The sequence below is a fragment of the Falco peregrinus genome, chromosome 8, assembly GCF_023634155.1.
Source record: "Falco peregrinus isolate bFalPer1 chromosome 8, bFalPer1.pri, whole genome shotgun sequence".
Lineage (NCBI taxonomy): Eukaryota > Metazoa > Chordata > Aves > Falconiformes > Falconidae > Falco > Falco peregrinus.
In genome coordinates this window covers 55982685-56006778 of record NC_073728.1, presented here as the reverse complement: position 1 = coordinate 56006778, position 24094 = coordinate 55982685, and the positions used below count along the sequence as shown (strand labels likewise).

General features: G+C 50.9%; 2 protein-coding genes across 4 annotated transcripts; one reads left to right on the top strand and one right to left on the bottom strand.

Annotated features, from left to right (window-relative positions):
- Positions 1-1100: 1100 nt before the first annotated feature.
- CLTB (clathrin light chain B) lies at positions 1101-6726 on the bottom strand. Of its 2 annotated transcripts, XM_055811711.1 has the most exons (6): positions 6403-6726; positions 4714-4760; positions 3306-3423; positions 2891-3002; positions 1941-1994; positions 1101-1459 (listed from the first exon to the last, which is right to left on the bottom strand). In XM_055811711.1, exons 1-6 carry the CDS (start codon positions 6584-6586, stop codon positions 1288-1290), a joined length of 687 nt encoding a protein of 228 aa, XP_055667686.1. In that variant the 5' UTR covers positions 6587-6726; the 3' UTR covers positions 1101-1287. The 2 variants fall into 2 exon arrangements, with proteins under 2 accessions (XP_055667686.1, XP_055667687.1); XM_055811712.1 differs by lacking the exon at positions 1941-1994.
- Positions 6727-6729: 3 nt separating this feature from the next.
- On the top strand, positions 6730-23175 carry FAF2 (Fas associated factor family member 2). 2 transcript variants are annotated; one of them, XM_005231836.2, is made up of 11 exons: positions 6730-7494; positions 14698-14766; positions 15195-15329; positions 16015-16091; positions 17187-17325; positions 18627-18712; positions 18793-18884; positions 20317-20494; positions 21401-21572; positions 21797-21940; positions 22410-23175. In XM_005231836.2, the coding sequence occupies exons 1-11, from the start codon at positions 7432-7434 to the stop codon at positions 22590-22592; spliced, it is 1338 nt and encodes a 445-aa protein (XP_005231893.2). In that variant the 5' UTR covers positions 6730-7431; the 3' UTR covers positions 22593-23175. The 2 variants fall into 2 exon arrangements, with proteins under 2 accessions (XP_005231893.2, XP_055667685.1); XM_055811710.1 differs by lacking the exon at positions 6730-7494 and adding an exon at positions 7810-7946.
- The last annotated feature ends 919 nt before the right edge of the window (positions 23176-24094 follow it).

The window sequence follows — 24094 nt, the reverse complement described above, 5'->3', positions numbered from 1 at the left end:
CGGCTACCCAGGAGGTCTGTGGGCTTCAAGGGCTGGGCCTCTGAGCCAGAGGGGCTGGTGCCGGCCCTGCCAAGCAGAGGAGAGAAAGCTGGTGTTTGGGCTGGGAAGTGTGTGCCTTGGGTGGGGAGCAAGACTGAGGCATCTCACCATGCTGCCTTAGGCATGCAAATCCAACCGGGGCTAGAGAGAAGCCACAGAAGAGCTGCAGACAGATGCCTGGGTTGCTCTCTAGAGACAGTACAAGCCCTAGTGCCAGAACTCTGCCCAATCCTGCTCGGGGCCCTTGGGGAGCTAAGGGCTCGACCTGCCCCACAGCAGCTGGACCTTCCTAGCTCCTCTGCAACCACACAGCCTCCATCTCCCATCTTAGGAGCAGAGGAAGGAGCAGAGCCAAGGGCCCACGGAGCCTAGCACCTCACATTCCCAGCTGCTGGTGGTCTTGGGGGAGGGACAGAAAACATCCTGTATGCTCACCCCATGGCCCCTTCCCAGTGCCCTGCTCCACCATGCTGCCAGGCACCAGTGGCCCCACAGGACAGATGGGACACTGGACACTGCAACTGCTGCCCAGAGCCCTACCAGCTTTTTGGGATGCACAGTCAGGCTGGGGAGAGTTCTGCGGGGCTTGGGGCAACTACTTTAAGTCTGGCCTAGCCTGGGTATCTGCACTGACACTCCTCGGTCCCGGCTAGCCTGGCAGCAGCATGCTGCGGCCGTACCCCCCAGAGGACCTAGCAGTGTGGAGCTGAGTCAGAGCTGTTCCTCCACCCTCCCAGCCCCGCACCAGCTCTGCCCTAAACCCCATAGGAAAGGCAGACAGCAGCCCAGGGTCCGACTAGGATCGCTGCCCCAGGGTTAGGACCCAGGCCCAGACACGGGGCTGCCATGCCTGCAGCTGCCCAGTGCCAAGACAGTTGCAGGCAGGTTTATTCCCAACATAGGGGTGAGGTGGGGAACACGGGGCGCGGCGTTCCCCCTCTCTCAGCCAGGCCCCTGGAAACAACCTCCACAGCCCAGGCCAGGGGCTCCCCAGCTAACTCAGCTCTGCCACCCAGTGTAGCTTCCTGGGGAAATGCCACAGTAATAAATAAGTGTAAAAAGAGATCGATGCACCTTTTAAGCAAAGGAAAACCATGGGGAGAGTTACAACCAGTGACTCGAGCACAGCCGAGGTGCACACCAGGGAGCAGGGGGCAGACAGGGCGAGGCCCCTCCTGGGCTGGCCCCATGAAGCCACCCGGCTCTGTGAGCCTGGCTTTGCCCTGCTGCACTCGTGCCAGCCAGCAGCTAGCGGGACAGGGGTGTCTGTTTGAGGGAGATGAGCACCGAGCGCATCCGCGAGACATCCTTGCTCTGCTTGCTGCTCTTGGGGTTGAAATCACAGAGCTGGGCCACCTTCTCCCACTCGGAGCCTGGGGTTTCCTCCTTGGACTCCTTCAGGAATGCTTCCTCTGAGGCCCTGTGGAGACATTGAGGGTTGTCACTGGCAGAACTGCTTCCAAGGAGACCCTCCCCCCTCTGTCTGGAAACCCCTTGTGTCCCCGCTTCCTGGCCCCTTGTTCCAGCTGATGAGCTCAGCATCCTCTGCCATCTCAAGGCTGCTGTTGGCTGCACTCGCCCAAGACACCATTCATCCAGGGGCACTGGGGTGTCTGCCTGCTCCCAAGACTCCTCCACTCCCAGAGCCATCTCCCAAAAGGCACAAGACCCCACCGCTTTGCCTCTTCAACCAGGGGCCCCACAGGGGCATTTCCAGGAGCTCCACTTGACTCCTAAGACTTCACCATTTGGAGATGCTCAGCTGCATCATCCTCCCTCTGGGAGCTCACCAGGGCCTAGTACCTCCCACATCCACCCCCTTCCTTTGGCTGGGCAGCCAGTGCTGGGGCCAGGACCCCCAGACCCTGTGGGGCAGGATACAGTCTGTAAGAGGCACATACACATAGCCAATCACATCGGCGTCCGGCTGCTGGTAAAAGGCTTTGTCAGCGATCCTAGCCCCGAGGCACAGACAGAGAGAGAGCACAGAGCGGACAGGCAGGCAGAGGGTTAGAAAGAGAGAAACAGAAAGGGGGTTAGCATCCTCCCACAGAGCATGACGCACTCATCACCGCATACATGGCATCAGGAAAACCTGCCAGTGACAGCCGGGCTGCACAGACAGTGCCCCAACCCTGCCCTGATGCGAGGCCCACACAGGTGGGCAGGAAGCACGGAGATCCCAGGGTGGTCACAGCCACGGCAGCTCTGCACAGCCACCAGAGCCACCCAAAGCCTGGGACCTCTCCCCTTGCCTGGCAAAGCTCCATCCTTGTAGGGCTGGGCTGGCCCCTCACTTCAAGAGGGACATAGAGGCGCTGGATTATGTCCAGAGCGGACCAACAAAGCTGGTGAAGGGTCTAGAGAGCAAGTATAAGGGGCAGCTGAGGGAACTGGGCTCATTTAGTCTGGAGGAGACTCAAGTGGGATCTTCTTGCTCTCTACAATTACCTGAAAGGAGGCTGTAGGCATGTGGGGGTCAGTCTCTTCTCCCAGATAACAAGCGACAGGACAAGAGGAAAGAGTCTCAAGTTAAGCCAGGGGAAGTTCAGATTGGATATTAGGAAAAATTTCTCAGAGAAAGGGTGACAAAGCATTGGAACAGGTTACCCAGGAAGGTGATGGAATCATCATCCCTGGAGGTGTTTAAAGCATCTGTAGATGCAGTGCTTAGGGACATGGGCTTGGCAGTCCTGCATTAATGGTTGGACTTGATGATCTCAAAGGTCTTTTCCAACCTAAATAATTCTATGATTCTATGAAAAAAGGCCCCCAGACATCCCAGGAAGGCAGATCTGGCTGCACAGCAGCTCCCGTCACAACCCTCGTGTCCACACTGACCCCAACATACCGGTTGTTTGCCCGGTTCTTCTCCATCTGCTCATTCTGACGCAGGTTCCACTCCTCCAGGTCCTTCTTGGCCTTTTCACGCCATTCCTGCTCAGTCACCTTCGATGCCGCATCTAAGGCCAGAGCAAGATAGACTCCATCAGCCAGACTGGCACCCACTGGGTCTGCTGGGCAGTCCCTCAGCAGGCAGGACAGCTGCAGCCCCCCAGGCCTGTTCTCAATCCCGACTAGTACGGTCTGAAAGGCATCACTGCCCTCAGGACAGCACATCTTGGGCAGGGGCACCCACATGGCGTGGGACACAAGACATCTCTCTGGGATGCAGCAGGGTCACCGCCAGGTGAGGGACCCCAAAGGCTCCAAATGACACATCACAAGGTGCTACGAGCATGGCCACACACAGCCTTGGATCTCACCCAGCTCTTCCAGGCGCTTCTTCTGCTCCTCCCTCCACTTGCGGATGCTCTCAGGTTCCTGGGTCAGCCGGTCAGCCTTGGCTATGGCTGCATAGGCATCCGTGGGACCATTGGACTCCTACAGGACATGAGCACCGCACCATCAGCACCAGCTCTTCCCACAGCCCAGCCCAGCCACCTTGAAGGACTGGCAGCAGGGGAGGACTCCACACTCCCAGCGTTCAGACAAGCCAAGATAGGACAGAGGGGGGGTGATAGCCTGGGGTATCTGGGGCAGCATCCCCAAAGCGCTGCTCAAGCTGCTCTCCCAGCCCCAGGCCCTGTCACCCAGAAAGACTTCCCAGCGTTCCCCTCCTTGACTTGCTGCTCACTGCCAACACACCTCTCACATCCTCTGGGCAGCCCCACAGCAGAGGACGGCCACAAGCTTTGTGACATGCTTCCCACCAGCACCAGGCTTCCCTGGCCCCAACTCAGGCCGAGGCAGCCCCAGGACTGAGTGCTGTCACAGGCTTAGCCTCAACAGATGGGGAGCCCAGGCGAGAGGCAGGGCTCAGGGGAGGTGCTGCTCTCTGCTTGGACACCAGCCCACAGGCAAGACCCTCCCTCACTCCTCCGAGCCCAGCTGCCTCCACAGCTCCCGCCAGGCCCAGCACCACACTGGCTCAGCACCCCTCCTAATACCTTCCGCTGGCTGAGATGCCCAGCCTGACGCTGAGCTCAGCAACGGGATTACGGCTTTCCTCCAAGATCCCCAATCTAATTAAGTCTGTCCCGTTTCTGATGTGATTACCATCCAGTAAACTAGGCACGGGCAATGCACATGCCACACTGCTGAGCACCAAGTGGGGTAAAGGGCTTACCAGATGCTGACACAGCTACTCCTGTAGCCAGCAGAGCTGGGCTTTGGGGGAGCCGAGACCTAGGTGGGTGGCCCCCACAAAACACTCTTGGCCATGGGACAAGTGGGTTTAATGGGAGATGCTAGCAAGTCAGCAAAGCAAGTGTCCCATAGCAGCTTTGCTCTGGCCTCTGCTAAGAGGTGCTCCTGACTGCCTCAGAGCCGCCCAGGAGCTACCCAGGCTGGAAAGAGGAGGCTTTTGTGGGGAATGGAGGATCTGTCATCTGCTGTCAGGGTGCAGGCACTCCTTCAGGGCACACGCCACCTGCAAACAGATTTGGGGCAAGTCATGGCAGGTGGGACCAATCTTCTTTTCAAAGAGGGGTGAGAACTGAGCAGCCAGGACTTCCTCATGAGACCCAGACCTTTCCAGGAGCACCATAGCTGTTCTGCAGCTGGACAGTAAACTCCAGTCAACCCTGGGGGCAGAGCAGTGGAGTGCTGGCCCCATACTCACCCGATCCCCCTTTAGCACCACTGGGCTGGGGCAAGGGTCTGAGCTCTCACCTGAAAGACATCTCCATTGACAGTGGCTCCTCCATTCTGGAAACCAGCTAAAGAAAAGGGAAGAAAGAGAAACACAACTATGTCAGCTACAGGTGATCCCAGAAGGGCTGTTGTTCATGAAACTGAAGCAAATCAGTTCCTGGGAGTCCAGCACACACCCCCATATGTGGGCCAGGACCCACAGTCTCCTGTCCTTGGTGGGATACAGTCAGCATCTCTTTATCTCCCAGATAAGCCTCTCTGGGCATTTATGTCATTTCAGTGTTTTCACTGTTTTTTTTATCTTATCTGAAGATTAGGGAAATGGTTCCAGGCACAAGGCTGGACACAGGCAGGTGCTAAAGACACAACAACCAACCCCAACCTCCAAGCGGCCCGGCAGAGGCTGCCGATGGACACAGACAGCTGACCCAGAAGCAGTCGGCCAAGCGCCCAGCAGTGCAGGGCTGCAAAGGGAAGGCAACCATGCCAGGGACAGGGCCCACAGAAACACTGCAATGTGCTCCAACAGAAGAGGAGGGCGTGCATGTGTACTGAGGCCCTCAAGAACTCACCTGGGGGGATGCCCCTGGGACGAGCGGCAAAGTTAGGGCTCGGAATGAGACACCACCAATATACACAGCCGGGGTACAGCCCCATCTGCCTCCCAGCCTCAAAGAACACTTAGAGCTGCACAACAGGGTCACAATGCCAGCGGCATGCAGGGTCTCCGCTGCCAGGAGAGAAGAGGCTTTGGAGGCATACTCCAGACCCTGAGTGCTTCCCAGTGACAAGCACAGGGCTTCCACCAGATAGCTAGCCACAGGCACAGGCAGCTCAGGCAAGCGCTGTCCCCACAGCGCTCGCCCCCACGGTGCAGCTCCGGCTACACCCAGCTCCAGCCTGTCTGACTGCATTTATCACTGCGGCTGCCAGCACCTCTCCGGGCCCGGGTCTGCCTCCACAGCCCTGCGTGCAGAGAGGTGAAACCACTGCTCTGCAGTCAGCACACGGAAGCCCTGTGGGCCTGTGTTAGGGAAAGGAGCCAGAGTACTGTGGCAGCAGCGTCCCTATGTCCATGCAGAGAGCAGACCCCTGAGCCCTGCTCCTGCAGACTGGAGGCAAGAGATCAGGAGTAGCACTTTCTACCTGCAGGGCCTAGGACCACAACATCCCCAATGGAAATGCTTTCCATTCCGCACCCCAAAGCGCCTTCCTATCTGCAGGGACAGTGACAGGGCTGTCATTGTGCCGCAGCTCCACCTGGATGCCCCTCACATTGCCCCAGCTGGGGGCACCGAGACATGGAGACAGGGATCCATCCAACCCAGGGAACCCTGCCTGCGCACATGGGGGACAAACTGCCCCGCTGCTGGCAAGTCCCAGCTCAAGATTCACACCACATCTTGAGGTTTGAAAGGGAACCCGAACAGGTTTGGGACCAAGCACAAGCCCCTGAGAGCCCTTGCTGGGATGCAGGGCTGGTCCGCTGGGCAACCCCACCACCTGCACCCATGCAGGTGCAGCATGGACCCCATCACTCACTGGGGACAGTGCACATCCCGGGGGAACCCCGGTCCCACGGGGGGTGCAGCCTGGGGGCAACCTCAGGGCACGGGGGGGTGCAGCCCTTGACGCCCTCGGGGGTGGCAGCTCCCCCTGCGCCCCGCCGGCCCTGGCCGTGCCCGCCCGGCTCAGCGCGGCGCTCACCCGTTTCCGGCGGGGCCGCCTGCCCGGCCGGGGCGGCGGCCGATTCGCCGTCGGTCGGCCCGAAGCCCTCGTCGTTCTCGATGCCCGCGATCTCGCTCTCCTGTTGGGCCAGGAAGGCGGCGGCCGGGTCCTCCTCGGCGCCGGCCCCCTCGGACGAGGAAAAGAAGCCGAAGTCGTCGGCCATGGCCAGCCCGCCCGCCCCGCTCCCACTCCGGCTGGGCTGGACTGGGCCCGGGCGGAGCTGTCACTGCGGCGGCGGGCGGGGCGGCCGCGCTGACATCAGCGGCGGGGCGGCCCCGCCGGGCGCACCGCCAGGCCGAGCCGCAGCCCGCTTCCCCGCTGCCGCCCGGAACCGGTACGGGCCGGGCACGGCGCCACCGCGGGCATGGGGGGCCGAGGCTGCTCGGCCGCCTCTCGCCGGGCTCGCAGGACCGCGGCCCCAGGGCGCCGTCCCCACCCACGCGCGCACCCGTAGCTCCGGGGTGGGAGCGAGCGACCCCTCGCAGCCACCATCTTGACTGGCGGCCGCCATCTTGGGTGGAGCCAGCGCCGGCGGACGGGCGACCCAGTGGGACAGGAGGTGCCCGGGCAGAACCGACCCGGCGGCTGACAGGCCGCCGCGGTGACGGGCGCCCAACCGGCTCCCGAGGGGCCCCGGCTTGACATCCCGCCTCGGGCCCCAGGCCCCCACCCGCGGGACCCGCTCCCACAGCCAGAGGCAGCCTCCCCTCCCCGGCCAGCTCCGGAAACGTCGGAGCGGCTTTCGGCACACTTCGGAACTGTTCGTGCGCCCGCCGGGGACAACCGAGAGCGGCAAGCCCCCTTGATGAGCTTCGGGCACTTCCGGAGAAGTCCGAGAGCACTTCGGCTTCCTCCGGGACGCGCTCAGGCATTTCCGGTTGCGGCCGATAAACGGCCATCGGCGTTGTAGCGGTGCCTCGCGCGCGCCCCGGGAGGCGGGACGGAAGTGCGGGCGGGAGACGTCAGTTCCGGAGAGTGACGGAGCGGCGGGTCAGAGGCGGCGGCAAAATGGCGGCGCCTGAGGAGCGGGAGCTGACGGCGGAGCAGACTGAGAAGCTGCTGCAGTTCCAGGTGCCGTGTGGCGGGGGTCCGTGCCGGCCGGCGGGAGCGATGGAGGCGGCGTGCGGGCACGGAATGGGCTGAATTGGGCTTGTTCCGCCGGCGCTGGGGTCCTGTCCGGCCTGTGCCGGGCCGGGCGGTACGAGGCTCGCAGAGAGCTGGGGCTGGTCTCTCCTGGAGCGGGTCCGGCCATGTGGGGGTGTCGGACCGGGCCCGAGTTGGGGGCGAGAGGAGAGACCCGCGTGGTCTCGGCCCCGATGAGGGCAAGGGTGCTCCCCACTGGGGCGAGTGAAGCCCCTGTGGAGGGCTTGGGCTCGCCCGGGCTGGGGCCTCGCTGAGGGGCCTGCCGGTGCTATGCTGGCCCGAGTGCTTCATCAGGAATGTCGTTCTGTCATCGCTAATTGGGGAGACAGGAAGCGACTGCTGAATAAACCCCACTAACTCCATGCGTGAAAAAATCGTGGGTAAGTCCCGGCCGTTTTAATTGGCTAATCTGAAAAATTCCCTTTCTTGTCGTTAGTGGTGAACGGGAGAACCTTTCCTGGCATCATGGGAGGGTTAGCCAGTGGGTTTCTATGGAATGTGGTTTCTCAGAAAATTGTTTCTAATGATCAGGGTTTGGTAATGCCTACTGAGGGGAGGCCGCTGGGGATTGTAATGATCTAATCTCACTGTCTGCTGCATAACGTGGGCTGGGTCACTTAACCCTTGGTTTGCCAAGGCCTCAGGGCTGTGCAGCAGCTGAAAAATTAAAAAAAAAAAAAACCAACCAAAAACAAACTGGTGATGTAGTTTGTTGGGGAGAACACAGTGCTGTAGAGTTGAAATACTTGGGGTTGCTCGGTGGGAAGTAATTAAGCATGCTGGCCAATGAAAATTATCTCCAGGTGTCTTGGGTTTGTTTCTGAATTGTAGGGCATCATGTGGTGTCCCTGGGATTGCAGAGTGCTTTTACAAATACAGTATTTACTTTTAAGAGGTGGGTTTTTTTCTGATTTTGTTGCTTCATGTTAAGTTGTTAAGACTGTGCTTCATATTTTTTGGTGTGATGTAACTGTAGAATTATAGGGTTTGAAGGAACTTCATAGGTATCCAGCCCTGCCTTCCACAGCTGAGATAGGTGCAGGTGTTCCTTGTTGTTCCATACAAATACTTGCCAAGCCTTTACCACTGAGCCAGGGGGATTCAACAATGTCCTGAATTAATGTGTAACAGTGTTTTTCCATTACTGTAGCTATGAGGAAACTTTTTTTACAGCTAAACCCTCTAAATCTTTGCTGCAAATTAAGCTGTTTGGACAATCTTAAGTTACAGGCAAAGGAGGCAAAGCAATGTTACAATTTCCCTGGTAAGTATATGAGGTTTAAGCCATTGCCTTATGCTGCATGCATATATGTCCTCCAGCTCCCAGTCTGTTGCTCTAAGATACTGCAGTACTTATTAATCTACTGAATCTGGACAGATAGGACCAGCTGCACTCATCAGTGTCCCTGTTGCTATTTTCAAAACTCTGTGGGCAGCTGTGAAATTGAAGAATCCTGTTTCCTAATGCTACCTGGTGTTGCCATGGCCAGTGGGCTGGGGGCTGAAGGGGAGGGAGGCATTTGTGTTTTTAGACCAGCTTCCTGTTGAGCCCTGGTTAAAGTGGAGGAAAATATTCTCTAGAGTATAATGGGGAGAAATTTTTCAGTTGAAGACTGCTACTGCCCAGAGCCTGATGTGAAAGCCATAGTGCAGGCAGCTTCAATACCAGGATTCTCATTGTTCTGTCCCCTGGAGTATATGGGATTAGCTTTTCAGCAGAGCTTTGCTAATGAAGGACTTCACTGGTGATTCCTCCTCCCTTGGTACTTAGCACCTGGCTGAAAGGGGCTCAGGTGTGTGGAGTCCTGTTTTTTCTTTGAAATGAAATGAGGTAAATCAGTCCACCTGGAAAAGATTTTTTTTCCTTGTTTCCTTTAGATGGACTCTTTTAAATAGCATTTCCTGGAGAGGAGATGCCTTTGGAGAGGATGGCTGTCTCACTAAAATAATTTTTACATTGTGATTACTGCAGAACACTGCTAGTTAGCTTGTCAACCTTTCAGGGATTCCTGCTGTCTTTGCAGGGAGCATCTAAGGGTTTTCAAAGGTAACTTCACACTTTTGTTGTGATGCACTGTCATAAGTAATTTCTGTGGCAAGGCAATTGTATTTCCATAATATTCTGTGGTAGCAGGGCATTGTATTTCCACAGAAGGTGCAATGCCACTGCAATGTGAGTAAAGCAGGAGAGCAGACTAGGAAAGAAGGGAGTGGGGATAACAAAGATGGGGTAGGTGGTAGCAGAAGGCTCTCAGTGTTAACAGTTAAATGGAGAGCCAGAAAGGAAGCATTAAGCAAGAGCTGTAGAATGCCATTCACCCAACAAACAGCTTTTCTGGGTGAAGATGCTGTTGCCCAACACTGTTTATCCTAATTCTGCTGGAAACTGCTTCTTCCAAGGTAGAAGTGAATGCCTGCTGTCCTGTTTGTGGCCCAGGCCATTAGGGTTACAGTTTAAATACATGCTTTGCATTAATTCCACTGATGTTTGCTTGAAGCGTTTTGGCAGTGCTCATATAAACAGCTCTGCTGGCAGAATGGTGCAAGTATCAGCTTCCTTCCTAAGGACAGGGCTGGAATGGGACAGTTGTCTGCCACCCTGGTATGGCAGGTTAATGGAGTAAAAAAAAAAGTACCAATATGGAGTGATAATTGGGATAAACTTGAAATAAAAGCAACAAAGCACTCTTGCACGCTTTCAGCTTCCCATTTACTGCCAAAGCATTGACTAATGTAAAGGAATAAAAGCATCTAAATTTCTCATCTGTCAAGACTTGGCTGTCTTGACATCTGTAGAGAGAAATTTGATGTGAACAGTTTAAGAAAGCTGTGGAGATACAGTTCCATTTGGGAAACAGAAGAAACAGCAGAGCAGCTTTTGTAGGATCTTGTTATTGATCTGTGCCCATTACACTCGGGCTGATGTCTAATGTTATAATATGCTAATGTAAAGTAATGGAGTGTTATTCGCAAAGAAAGTTAGCATTCACGATACCATCTCTAACTTCAACTGGGGACAATAAAGTGCTCAGGACTGAAAACATCTCTGATTTAAAGAGGAAGGAGTAAACAAGAAACTCCAGGCATCTTTCCTACTCCATTGTGTATTGATCAAAACCCTCATAAAAGCATTTGCTGTAATATGCAAAGAGAAACTATCTCAGTAAAGCCTTTTTTTTTTTTTACTGCTTGAAGTCAGATGTTCTTTACCCTTGGAAACATAATTCTCTGGAATTTGGCAGTGGGTTGGGAATTAAGAGCAGTGCCAGTTACAGTTCTGTGGATTTGTCTCTTACGCTGCATTTCCACATACAAGCGTATCTGCAGAGGGAACGGTTTCATAAGTCCAGTTACAACCTTTGTCCGCTCAGGGGTATTCCTTCTGCTTTTGAATCCTGGAATTGCACTTTCCACTACTTCAGTGTTGAGAAGATTTTAGCATTCTGATCAGTCTCAGAGGTGAGAGATGCAAATAATTATATCCAGCAGCAGCTTCAGTATATTTTAGGATAGCACTCTTTGAGTGGTGTTTGAGAAGGCAGTGTTGGAACTTCCCTGGCATTCATGGTACTTGATTTTTTTTCTTCTTTTGTAAATATTATCCACTGTATTAAGCTTGGATCTATGCTTATTTGAAGGTTTGAGGGTGCTAGTTTAATGGAGTTAATTTTAACTACAGGGGGCCTTCTTTTTTATTACTTACTATGTCTGTGTGAGAGATGCTCTTTGAGAAAGCTAATGAGAAACTACAGTGAGTAGGAAACTAGCAGTTAGTGACTGATTTGAAGATAATGTTTGTTCTCTTACCCTTAACTATACTGAGAACATGCTTGTTTGTCTGACACGTGAATAATGCAGTTTGCAGTTAGCCACGAGATTCACCAGAAATGCTATAACTGGTGCAGTGGAAATGATGTGGTGTTTCAAGTTTCTAATCTGTTTCTTTGACTAAGGTGAAATGGTGGCCACAGAGGGTACGGAGATAACAGTCTAAATGGTTGTTGAGAGTGATGATGAACAGTATCTGTGTTTACCAGCAAGTGTCATCTGTGTCATCTAAACTGACAGTTGAACTGTTTTCCTGCAGTTCCTTACATCGAGTGCAAGTTGTTCTGAACCCGTATGTGTCCTCCAGAACATCCTGGAGCTGTACTGTGTCTGTCTTACAGAGCATTTTATCAGAGTAGCATTTAAAAAACTTGCCTTTACAGAGGCAATTTCTTTTTCCTGCAGTGTTTAGTTGTGCAGCTTCATGGATCAGTAGAGTGGTGGGAGCGCTAGGCATGGTGCTGCTGGGGTGGGTTTTTCACTGCTATTTTGTGTTGAGAGCAACTGTACTAAGATGCTAAGAAAAAAAGTAGATCCACCTCTGTGGAGAAGGGCTGTTGTAGAAGATTGAGGCCTGACCAACAGGTGTAGTGTGCCTGTCCTTGTATTGATGGTTGGGAAGGGGTGAAGATAGCTGGCCCCTAGTTGTGTCGGTGGAGCTCGGCAGGTTTTGCAAATACTGCAGTGATTCAGTGCTCATTAAATGCTTGTTGATAGTTCTGCATGGCTGTTACTTCAGTGCTGCTTTCTGACCTAAAACTGCTAAAGCATTTTGCATAATTTAAAAAGGATGGAATGTTCAGTCATGGAGCCATGTTATTAGAGCTGAGCGATAATCCAGGCATTTAGAGACAAAGGTGTGAATGAGTTTCTGAATCTTGCAAATTTTGCAAACACCAGCAGAATTTCCAGGGTGTTAAGGAATGGTGATCAGAAGACTTTAAAGGCTTTGAAATATGCACATTGTGACTCCATTGTTTAAAAAAAAAATCAAATAATTGAGTAAATGGCAGGTGCCTGTTAAGATGTACTTCTAAAAGATGAAGTATATTCTGTAGGAGCTTGGGGTAAAAAAATCAGAATACAAAACCTAAACTTTACTCAGTGAAGCATGTATCTAAAAGTTAAACAAAAACACTAAATAGTGAAGCTGATAGCAGTTTTTTGGCAGCAACAGCTGAATTCACAGAGCTTTATTTCATCTATGAAATTCACTTCTGTAGTGTTCCTTTGCAAGGCTTGTTGCAGACTTTTTAATAAATATTTATACACTACTGGGCAGTGACTGAGCAACTGCAATTACCTAGTTAATGCCAGCAATGCTTTGAACAGTCCAGTTCTGTACAGCAGAATGAAACAAGTATTTTTGCGTAGTAAACTGAGGAGAAGGTAGAGACCTGTGGAGACTTCATGAGAAAGAAGCCAAAAAATGCTCAAAAGTTTGAACTGAGCCCGGAGATTGAATAGGGCATTTGTCCACAGTGTTACTCGGGTGGAAATAGCATGTGGAATGCATGAATGGGGGCAGGGAAGGGAATACATGCACCATCCTTCTCCAGTAAAAAAACAATTTGGTGCATTCTTAAATGGTCAGCTTGTCAAGACTGCCTCAGGGTCTTTTAAATGAAGCAAGGAATGGGGGAGATGATGAGCAGGATTTAATAGGATTGTTAACAATGGATTGGATCACAAGGTGTAATAGAAACTGTGCACAAGCATTTATATAGAGGCACTGTGTTGTGTTGGCAGTCTTTGTAGGTTGCCTTCTGTAGAAAAGCAATGCTTTGTTGCATGACAGACACAGGGAGCAAAAGTTCCCTGCTCTTTGCCAGACTCCTGCATGGCTGAGATCATCTCAGGTGCTGCAGAGAAGAGTGTGTGGAACCAGCAGGCAGAAGACAGGCAAGGCTTTTGTGTAGTTCAGTTCACACAGCCTGTGTAGGTCAACAGGCTTCACCTGCCGCACTTCTCGGCTTGGTCCCCGAGCCACCAAGGGAGGTGCACCCTCTGTAGTGTTACACCAGCTGGCTGGGGAGGTGTCTGAAGAGAAATCCACCAGGTGGGAACATGAAGCATTAAGAATCTGTGAAGTTCTCTTGTCAAGAATGACCTTGCTGGAGAACTTGCCATATTTCAACTGTTTCCTTATGTCACCAGCGCATTTTTGTTTAATTTGTTACACTGCATGTGATGATTTTTGTCATTGCTTCTTCCATCTTGGGTCCAAGCTAAATAACTGCTTCTGAAGGTATAACTGGTTTTTTGGCTTTCTGTAGCCCAGTTACAAAAAAAAAAAAAACCCACAACCAACAACAAACCCTTTTTAGTCCTTTTAATTCTAAAATAACAGTAGTTTCCTTCGAAAATGCCAGCACGGTTAGTGGTGTCGCCTGTAATGATCTTTCACCAACTGATTTAAAGGATTGTTAAAAGGGCAGCGGCAGCACATTTGTGGCTTTATGCTTTCCTATGGAAGTGTGTGTTTTGGCTCCGTGGTGATAGGTGCAGTAATACAACCCTGAAATGTCTGTCCAAATGCTTCACAGTGCGTGGTGTGGGGAGAGGTGTTTGTGGCACAGTGACAGGGATGTTCGCGTCAACAAAGAATTGTCTCCGTTCAAGAGGTGCTAACATACCTTCCTGCAGTAACAAATACCATAGTTTGATCTCTTGTGCAGAAGTCCTGATTGGCATGGGGTTAAAATACATCTTCCCAAACTCTGATGTGAGGTCCAGTGGCTTTGAGGCCTGTTGGTGTGTTTGAACTGTCTGTTTTGAGTCTTGTCTGTGGTGGACTGGAATATTTTTTTTTTTACTATAGAATCCCCCATGATGCTGGAAAACACTACCTTTATTAGTGCCTGGCTCGTTTTGGTTTTAGTCTCTGTTTATGCTTGCAGTGGGTGAAGTAATGGTAATCTTGTGTTTTCAGAAATGCTTTGCCTGTCTTTTAAGTTGATGCTTTGAGGTGATGTTTGAGAGCACTGCCTTGGCATATCCTTTCAGAGTGAACTTGTGGGCAGTATTACGTTAGATGCTTGACTGGGCTGAGTGCAGCTGCAGTAACAGACCTTGGGCACTGCTGAGAGCTGGCTGATGCCAGGAGAGTGCAAAGGCCTGTTGGAGGCCGCCTGTGTGTTTATGAATTTGGGTTGGCTCAGGTTGCTCTGCTCTTAGAGGACAGAGCACTTTCAAGAGAGTATTGTGGTAACTCCTGTCTGTGCTCATGTGTTGCAAAGAACAGTAAAAATAGTAATAACAGCATTTCCCTGGTACTAATCTACTTTTATTCTGCTTCTTTAGGACTTGACTGGCATAGAGTCCATGGACCAATGTCGTCACACACTGGAGCAGCACAACTGGAACATAGAGGTACCACTGCAGATAAGATTTATAGAGATTTCGAAGTACCTGGATTAAATGGTGTACTCTGTGGGGAGGTGGGGCCCTACCAGATTTAATTTGTCAACTCCTGAATTTACACTAATAGCTCTTTCTAACAGTATCTTGATACATCTGGAGAGCTGGTTTCAGAGGTACACAGCAGAGTTGTTATGCCTGTGAACAACCACTTGACTGGCGCATTGTGTAACTTCCCACAGTGCGTGTGTGCAGGCTGCTGTGGAGGAGGCTTTCCTTACAGAAAAGAGTATCGGTGGTTATGGTTTGTAATGAGTTGTGCTTGTCTAGTGCTGTGGGGCTGTGGACAAATAATACCTACTGTTTGTGTCCAAAGTATAAAAAAAGTTGATGGTATCCTTAAATGTCTGAAGTCACCCTTCTTGCTCTTTGTGTCAAAGGCAGCTGTACAGGACCGACTGAATGAGCAAGAGGGTGTCCCAAGTGTCTTTAATCCTCCTCCATCACGGCCATTGCAGGTCAATACAGCTGACCAGAGGATCTACAGCTACGTTGTCTCAAGGCCACAGCCAAGGGCAAGTTACCTTACAGCAGATTTTGTCCTGCTTCTTGCTTGACTCTGTGAAAAACAGAATTTGTAAGCAGGGAAAGGAATTATTTTCTGTGTATGCTCTTACCTCCTTTCTAAATAGTTTATCTTCTGAAAACAAAATGTAGGAGCTGTTCCTTCAGCCTCAGTTGCTACTGGGGATATTTTCTCCATGGTGTGATTCACAGTATGAGGTGGCCGCCTTTGTGTCATAAAATGTCTTGCTGTGGCATAGTAAAGCTTTTTGATCAGTTCAGTTGAAACAAAGGACTGTCCCCTCCTTATGGCAGTGATAGTATTTTTTAGAGCCCCCTTAAAATGTACGTTAACTTGAATACAGTATCCATTACTTACATAAATGTCTCGCAAACAAATTTGCATGAGCACCTGTAGGACTCAATACTGTTAATCCCTTTGTACCATTAAGAAAATTAGCACAGAGTAAAAGCATTGCTGCTTGAATAGTCAGTGACACTGGTTTTCTGGTGTCACATTGAATGCTGAATGAACTGTGCTAGTCATTTAAATTTGATGTGTCTGAAGCCATGAAATACTGCTGAGCTTTTTTGCAGTGGTTAGAGCACTGATACTCCCATGTGTGCCTGTGTGCTTGATGGTGATGGACACTTTGCTTTAGCAGGCCTGTTCTAATTCTTTGTTTGCAATTACAGGGCCTATTAGGATGGGGTTACTATTTCATAATGCTTCCATTCCGATTTACCTATTACACATTACTTGATATATTTAGGTAAGTACTTTTTTTGTGCTGACTTATGTATTGACTGTGTCAAGGCACACTAGCTTAGGTTTGGTTGTACTGCTGTCACTTGAATCTTTAATGGCAAACTTTCCATTTATTTGTTCAATGTTCATTATCTAGAGCCTTGTAAAGTTTAGCAAGAAAAAAATCTTATTATGAGGAAAAAGAGCATCTCAAAGGCCTTGTAAATTAAATGCTTCATTGGAGTTTTAACTCCATGCAGCTTCGCAGTTTGAGTGCGTGCTAAGGGGATGCAAAATGGTGTTGAGCTGTCTGGTATTCTTGGACAAACAGCTTGATTGGAGCCATGTCCCATTGGGCTGGGCTACAGGTTAACCTGCCCTAATCCCTGTATGTTATTTGGCAAAACCCAAACTGTAAATGTCTGATTTTTCCCCTTTGTCTGTTGCTTTTCTCCATTTACTGCCCCAAAAGGCTAGTTCATCTTGCCTCCTTACAACATTGATAGAGAGAAAAGGCAATGTTGAAAGGTGATAAATATCCAGCAGTCCTGCTATCTGCATTGTTTTGGCAGTTTCCCTTGTTGTATTACTCCCCTCCCCCCTCCCCCCTTAAAGACTTTTCCAAAGTTCAGTGTAACTTCTGTGCATCAATAGAAGTAAACAACATTGGTATCTGCCTTGCAGTTAAGCTTTTTCAGCCTTAGAGAAATGACTTTTTCTTCCATCTTCATTGGACTCCTAGTGTAATGTTCTGTTTAGCAGAAAAGCAGTTTTCAAAGTTACCTGGACAGAACTGTGGCTTTTAACAGCCTGTCTCTTGACTAGATTCCTCAAACCTCATACTGTTGTGGCTTATGCCTGATGTTTCAGAAGTAGAAACTGTTAACTGCACAGAATTCAGATACTTGTTGGTGCTTGGCATGAGATGCTTGAGGATTTTCTGTATCAATGGTACCAGTTTGGAGCTGGTGGCAGTTTAGATTGTGATTATAAATGTTCAGGGGGTTCAGCTGTGACTTTTTTCAGTCATATGAATACCAGTGACTGTCTGTGGCAAAGAAAACCTGTTCTTCAGAAAGTCAGTAAGCTGAATTTCCAGTGTCCTTTGCTTCCTTCCTAGGTTTGCTCTGCGTTTTATACGCCCTGATCCTCGTAGTCGGGTCACTGACCCAGTGGGTGACATTATTTCATTTATTCATATGTTTGAGGAAAAATATGGGAGGATACACCCTGTCTTCTACCAGGGAACTTACAGCCAGGTCAGTGTCACATGTTGGTGCATAGATCCTGGGGAGATGGAGAGTGGGGATTTTGCCAGATGGTATCAGGGCCTACTTGGCAAAATCACTTTTAATCTAAAAGCCCGGCATTTGTCCCCAAACTCTCTAACATGGTAATGGAGAGCTAGTGAACAAGTGTACTGGAAAACCAGTGTCTGTCAGGTTTGCTGATATGCCAAGCCTGCAGAGTTGGAAAGCAAAGCTGCTCTGACTGTTCCTCAGCCGTCTGTGTGGTGCTGTAGCCAGCAGCTATTCTTCGTAATCCTGCCTTTGTTTTTATAAACTGATGCAGTATACCAGAGTCTGTCCTTCTGTTCACCAAACCGGGATGGACTGTCTTAGCTTGTAGTATAATGCAACTTCAGAACTTGGTGTGGGACTTCAAAATTGAGAGAGGGAGCCCCTGAAGAAATGATGGGAGGTGAGAGTTCCATGTGTTAGATTTGGGCTGATGGTGCGCTCTGTAAAAGAGGGACATCCCAATGGGTGCTGCCTCTTCTGCAGCTTCTCTCAGCCTAGCCAAGGGAAGGGCCTCCTGCAGTGCGTCCCAGCAGACAGTTGACCAGCACTGCTTCCTGAGTGCTGGAGAAGAATGTGGAGTCTGTATCTGCTCCACACTGCGCGGCAATGGAGCTCACCGCCTCCACAGTTCTTCTAGGCTTCTCTGTCTTGCCTGGAATCCTAACTTAAATAACCACAGAATGGTTGGGCTACCAAAACCCAGTGTCAGTAAAACAAGGAGCTTATTGTGCACTTATCCTCTAGTCTTGTTAAGAAATGATTTTGGGTGGATAGAACCCAGAGACTGTAGATGCAAAAAGGGGGCTGGGGCTTTTTTGCTTGTATTTTGTTGAGAGAGGACTGCAGCATTATTAAGTTACCTTTTTAATAGCATTTTCATTTGCTGTGGTCTGAAGATTGTCCTATACAGGCTAGAGTGGAAAGCTTAGCCCTGGCTGCTGTGAGTTTGAGGGATGGAGAGTTCTTCACTGTCAGCTGAGTTTGGTGAGGTGGGTGGGGGGTGTCGATCTGTGCAGTTGCCTGTCTGGCTTTGCTCAGAGCTGGATGTCCCTCAAAACCACATCCTGAAAGGAATGTGAAAGAACACCATTGTAGCCCTCTTAAATGAGGATGTAATCAGAAGGTCTGACAGGTTCATCCTCCGCTGCTGCCTTCATTAAAACCACGCTGGTGGCAGAGGAATGGCCCGGGTAAACATTGTGCTGTGGCTGCTGCTTTCCCCTTGCCTGTAACTTTACCTCCTCTGCTCTTATGCCAAGGCACTGAATGATGCAAAGCGGGAGCTGCGCTTCCTGTTGGTTTATCTTCATGGAGATGACCACCAAGACACAGATGAATTCTGCCGGTAGGTAGGAGAGTTTTCCAAATAGTTATCTCTGTACTTTAAATGCAGCTTCATTCACATGATCTCTTCTCATCCCCTAGCAATACACTGTGTGTACCTGAGGTGATCACCCTCATAAACACTAGAATGCTCTTCTGGGCTTGCTCAACCAATAAACCAGAGGGATACAGAGGTGAGTGTGTCCCTCCTGGGCTTTACCTACCCCTTCCCGACTCTGGAACAAGCCAAAAGCTCTTTGAAAAATGTGTGTGAGAAACACACTGGGTTTTGTGCAAGCAGACGCGGAACTTCAGGATTGCATGGGGAGACACATGTTGGTTGGCCTGTGATATCTCAGAGCCTGTTTGGATGCCAGGGAAATACCTTCTGCTCTTCACCTCCATTGTTTCATATGTTTCTGGGCAGCCCTGGTTGTGCACTCTTTGTTTCGGGCATTCAGTCTGCTTTCAGTCTGCTGTTAATGGGAGTTGGGGGTGTGTTGAGGATTAAACGTGAGTACAGAAAAAAGTACCTAACTCACTGTGCCCTTAACACCGGCTTGTATTGTGCCCGAGGCCAGGAGCGACTTGTTAGGTGCATTCTTTCCCTTTCAAAGAGAGTCATCTTTATTCCACACCCAGTCTTTGTGTCCTCAAAAGTCCACAGTGAGGTCCTTTGAAGTGCTGTCTTTCAGAGCTGTTGATACCTGGCCTGCCAGCATTTTGGTAGGGTTTTGCTGCAAATGGAGCCTTTTTGCAAAGTTCTGTTCGTGGCTCCTGTGTCACTTCTGACCCTTCCTGTTTCATGGCAGGAGAGGCTAGGAGTTCTGATGCTAAATCTGGGTTGGTTTTGGCTTCATAATCCAGCTACCAGTTACAGACACCTTGAAAGAATGGTTTTCCACGGAAACATTTCTTTACTGCTGCTTCATTGCTGCAATGCTTTATAGTCACATCCTAGAAAGCAGAGCTGGGAAGAATCATTGCCTTTCATTTAATCCACGGGGTGCTCTGATTTAGTTTGGAGGGCTCCATTGATAGTGATAGCTCCAAATAGCATGATGTGCTGTGCATGTTTTAAGGAAGAGGTGGTCAGCAGCCATGTGTGAACAGTAACTTAAAAGCCCCTGATCTGCTCAATTCCCTTCTGGCAGAGACAACATAATTTTGCTCAGAAAGGTCCAGGATGGACACTCTGCCATCTTCCCCATGATGGTATCTTCCAGAGTCTGGCCATTCTTAATCATCTCAGCAAGTGTTTCCCTGTGCTTGACCTGTGTTTTGGGTTTTTTTTGGTTTTTTTCCAGTTTAAATCCAGGGCTTTTTGTCCCATTCTGAATGGACACCCAGAGCAGTTGACTTACTGCTTGCATTAAAGAACCTTTTTGGTTACTTGAAAGCTTGTTTTTTTTCCCCTTGGTCTCTATGCACTGAGCCACTTCCTCGCTTTGCTAATCTATGGGGTTTAGTTTGATGAAGTGGAGCCTGAGGGACTTTTCTGCACTGGAAGAGATAGTGGCTGTTGAAGCTGCTTTTCTAGGCCCTTGGTGATGGAAAGTGTTTGCTGTACCCCTTGCTGACCCTTCTGGATAGGGCAGTTATCGTGATGTTGTACCCATTTCCCAGTCTCCCAGGCTCTGCGAGAAAACACATACCCATTCCTGGCCGTGATTATGCTGAAGGATCGCAGAATGACAGTAGTTGGGCGGCTAGAAGGCCTCATCCAGGCTGATGACCTCATTAATCAACTGATGTTCATCATGGAAGCCAACCAGACATACCTGGTGTCTGAACGCCTAGAAAGGTATGGTGGGAGCTGAGCTCCATTAACGCAAACCTTGTGGAGGCAGGCTCTGCTCTTCCCCCTTCCTCCCTCTCGACACCACATGTAGGCAGGTAGCTCAGCATCTCCCATTCTGTAGCACAGCCCATGGGCTCTCCTCTTCCCAGTGGGATCATTGGTCCATAAATTCAGGCCACCCTGTAGCTAGGGAGCTAGATGTGTTGCCCACACAGGCCCGCTACTGAAAGGTGGGTGTGAGCGTGCTACTGTTTTCTGCAGTTGGAGCACACCCTTAGCGTGCTGGAGCTTTGCAGGTAAAGCTTGGACAATAGCCAGTAGGAGCCAAGTGGGAGCAAAGGCATTGCAGGCAGGAGGAGAGCTGGTGTCTGCAGCCAGTCAGTGAGCAAGTGCTGCTGCCTGGGCTGGCTGTTCTGAATTCTGACTGTATTTCTGGTAACACCTCATGAGAGTGAGCTCCAGCCTCTGATAACCCTGTAGGGATTAACAGCGTGTGTCCAAAGTAGGGTGCCGTCTTCTGTGGGCCTCTCCTCTGCCCTGCAGTCTTGGTGGGGACCCAGTAACATGTTTTGATGCCTCCAGTTTCTGATGTGCAAGGAGATAAAACTATGGAGAGTCTCAAACACTGCTCAAGATTTCTGCGTCATACTTATGTGCCGTCTGTCCACTGTCAAGCTGCAGTGGGTGAGAGGTCTCTTGTGTTCAGTTAATTTTCACTCAGCCTAGGGAAAGTTTGTGTGCTAGGGACTGCGGAGACTTGGCTTGCCTTTCAGGGGCTCGTGGTGCTCTGAATGAGGCACTACCTGATGTGTGTGCCTCTACGAGTTTGAGGCTGTACCTGTCCCCTCAGCTCTGATGCCCCCACTGCAGGGCCTACTAGCCCTGACCACTCCCTGCTCATGTTTGCAGGGAAGAGAGGAACCAAACCCAAGTTCTGAGACAGCAGCAGGATGAGGCATATCTGGCATCCTTGCGTGCAGACCAGGAAAAGGAGCGCAAGAAGAAGGAGGAACGGGAGAGGAAGAAGAAGAAGGAGGAGGAAGTGCAGCAGCAAAAACTAGCAGAGGAAAGGCGGCGACAGGTGAGAGCAAACTGACTGCTGGGGAGGCTGCTGTGCCCTTGTGGGATGCTCGCAGTGTGTAGGAGCGGTGCCTGCAGTAGGGCGTTCTTGTCAGATTTGAGCTGCTTGTCTTGCTTGGGACTTGAGGCTCCTCTGAGCCTCTTGGGGCAGCTGTGCCGCAAGGGACAGGCATAAAGGTCAGTTTGGTGCACACCTGTTGCTCCTGGTCCCTCCTTACTTTGCAGACGCTGCAGGAGGAGAAGGAGCGAAAGTCCGAATGCCTTCCTCCCGAACCACATCCCGATGACCCAGAGAGCGTTAAGATTATTTTCAAGCTGCCTAACGATTCCAGAGTGGAGCGGCGATTCCACTTCACGCAGTCATTGACGGTGAGCTTGGGTCAGAGCTGATGGTCTTCCCAGAGTAAAAGAGGATCAAGAGATTCTCCAGGTGGTTCAGCAAAGCTTTGGTTCCATTGGACTTTGCCAAATGATGATGTTTGGTCGGGAGCCTTAGCAGGTGGAGTTGTTCCTGGGTAAGGAGGGTGTCATGGGGTCTGGTTCTACCAGCTTAGAAGAGAGATTAGAGAAAAAAATGGAAAAAACTCCCCCCCCTTTTCCTGAAAAGCTGAAACTCTTGTTGTTCCTTATTAAATAATGGTGTAGAAAGAACCAGGTACTCTGTGACAAGTCCAGTTTCATGTATGCTAAGAAAATGGCTGTCATGTGTCTACAGTGCAGCAATGGTGCAAATTTGGTAACCTCCTCCCCCTCCCTGTCCCCCCTGAGATGCCATGGATGCAATCTGGCTGTGGCATTGCTCCCCCAGTTGGCAGTTATTTCTGTGCTTCTTTCCCAGGTGATCCATGACTTCTTGTTCTCCTTGAAAGAAAGCCCTGAAAAGTTCCAGATTGAGGCCAACTTCCCTCGCCGCGTCCTGCCCTGCCTCCCCACAGAGGAGTGGCCCAACCCACCCACGCTGCAGGAGGCTGGACTCAGCCACACGGAAGTCCTCTTTGTGCAGGACCTCACGGACGATTGACACTTTTCCAGAATACACAGAATGGAAAGAAATTCATATTATTATTATAATACAATATTTTTTTTAAAAGACTGCGTACAAATGAGGGATCAGAGACCACATCGCCTGTGCCAGCTGTGCTGTGTGTGTGCACACCCTCACACACCCATGTACACAGCCATCCCCTACACTTGGAGGGCAGAGAGGGAGGGGAGCTGGCGTTGCCCCCTCCGCCCTCCCTGGGGAGGAACAGGAATGGCAGCTCTCGGTAATTATTGCTTTTATTGACGACAATAATAATAAAACCCCAAGAACCTGACATCTTGTGAAGATTTGATACTCTGCTGCTCCTGACAGCCAGAAGACCAGGCACCTGAATGTGCTGGGAGTGGGGTGGGAGGGAAGGGCTGGACAGAATCTCTTCAGCTTCCCTCTGTGTATAAATATCTTTCTTCTAATATTTCTCTTGCTTTGTAATGACCAAAGGAGAATGGGGTTGACTATAGTATTAACTTTTTGATAAAGAGCTGGTTCAATTCTTACCCGTGTGGGGTCTTGCCCAGGGTTCTTAGCCTGTGTAGTATAATAAACTCTGCCTCTAGCATGTCTGTGCCAATGCTTTCTGCCCGGGCCCTCTGCCACAACCGAGCACTGGGGAGGGAGTTCCAGCTGCTGTGGCTCTACAATAGGTTGCTGCTTGCAGCACGGCGGGCACGCTTAACTCCTGGCCTTGAACTGGTAATGTTGTGCCAGCAGAGCTGCTGGTGTGACACAAACAGGAGCGTGTGCCATGGGGGCAGGCAGCACAGCTGCAGCCACAGTGCTGCCTGCCTGTGGCATGAGCCATGAGCTGAGGCTGGGTGGGAGGGAGATGGCTCTTCCTTGGCTCGAGGGCTGTGTCAGCCCTCCTAGATCAAGTTAGAGGTGGGAAAAAAACCCCACTTGTGAGGGGGGGTGTAAGCCTCGGGGCTTTTGCTCCCACCAGAGTCTTGGTCACAGCAGTGGAGCGGTCCTGTCAGCTCCTGCTCCAAGAGGAAAGTGGTTCCTGTTCCTTTTCTACCTGCTGGTTGCCTGTTCTGGACAGGTAACTGTGCGTGTGCCTGGAGGGAGCAGGGAGGTCTCTCCACCCCCATTTCTGAGGCCTGCAACCTGCAGTAAACCAGCCATCTCTCCTGGTGGCTCTGGGGCCTGGCATGGCTTTTTAACGGAGAACTGACCATTTTCCTCCCAAAGCAGGAGCTGTTTCCTTTCTGGCCATAGAGCCCTCTGGGGCAGCACCCTTGCTACCAGCCTTGGCTGCCAGAGCTCCAGCGGGGGCAACGTGTCTGCCCCGCTCAGCCAGAAGTGCTGGGCACGTGGCTGTTGGGGTGCTGGGGCCGGCAGGGCTGGGCTGGTTTCCCACCCAGCAGGGAGCGCAGGGATTGCTGCGGGCATGCTTGGGGGTGGGCTGCCAGAGTGGAAGCTGCTCCCCCCTGGTGTTGCTGGAGCCAGCCAGGAAGATGCGCTTGTCCCAGGATGGCAGT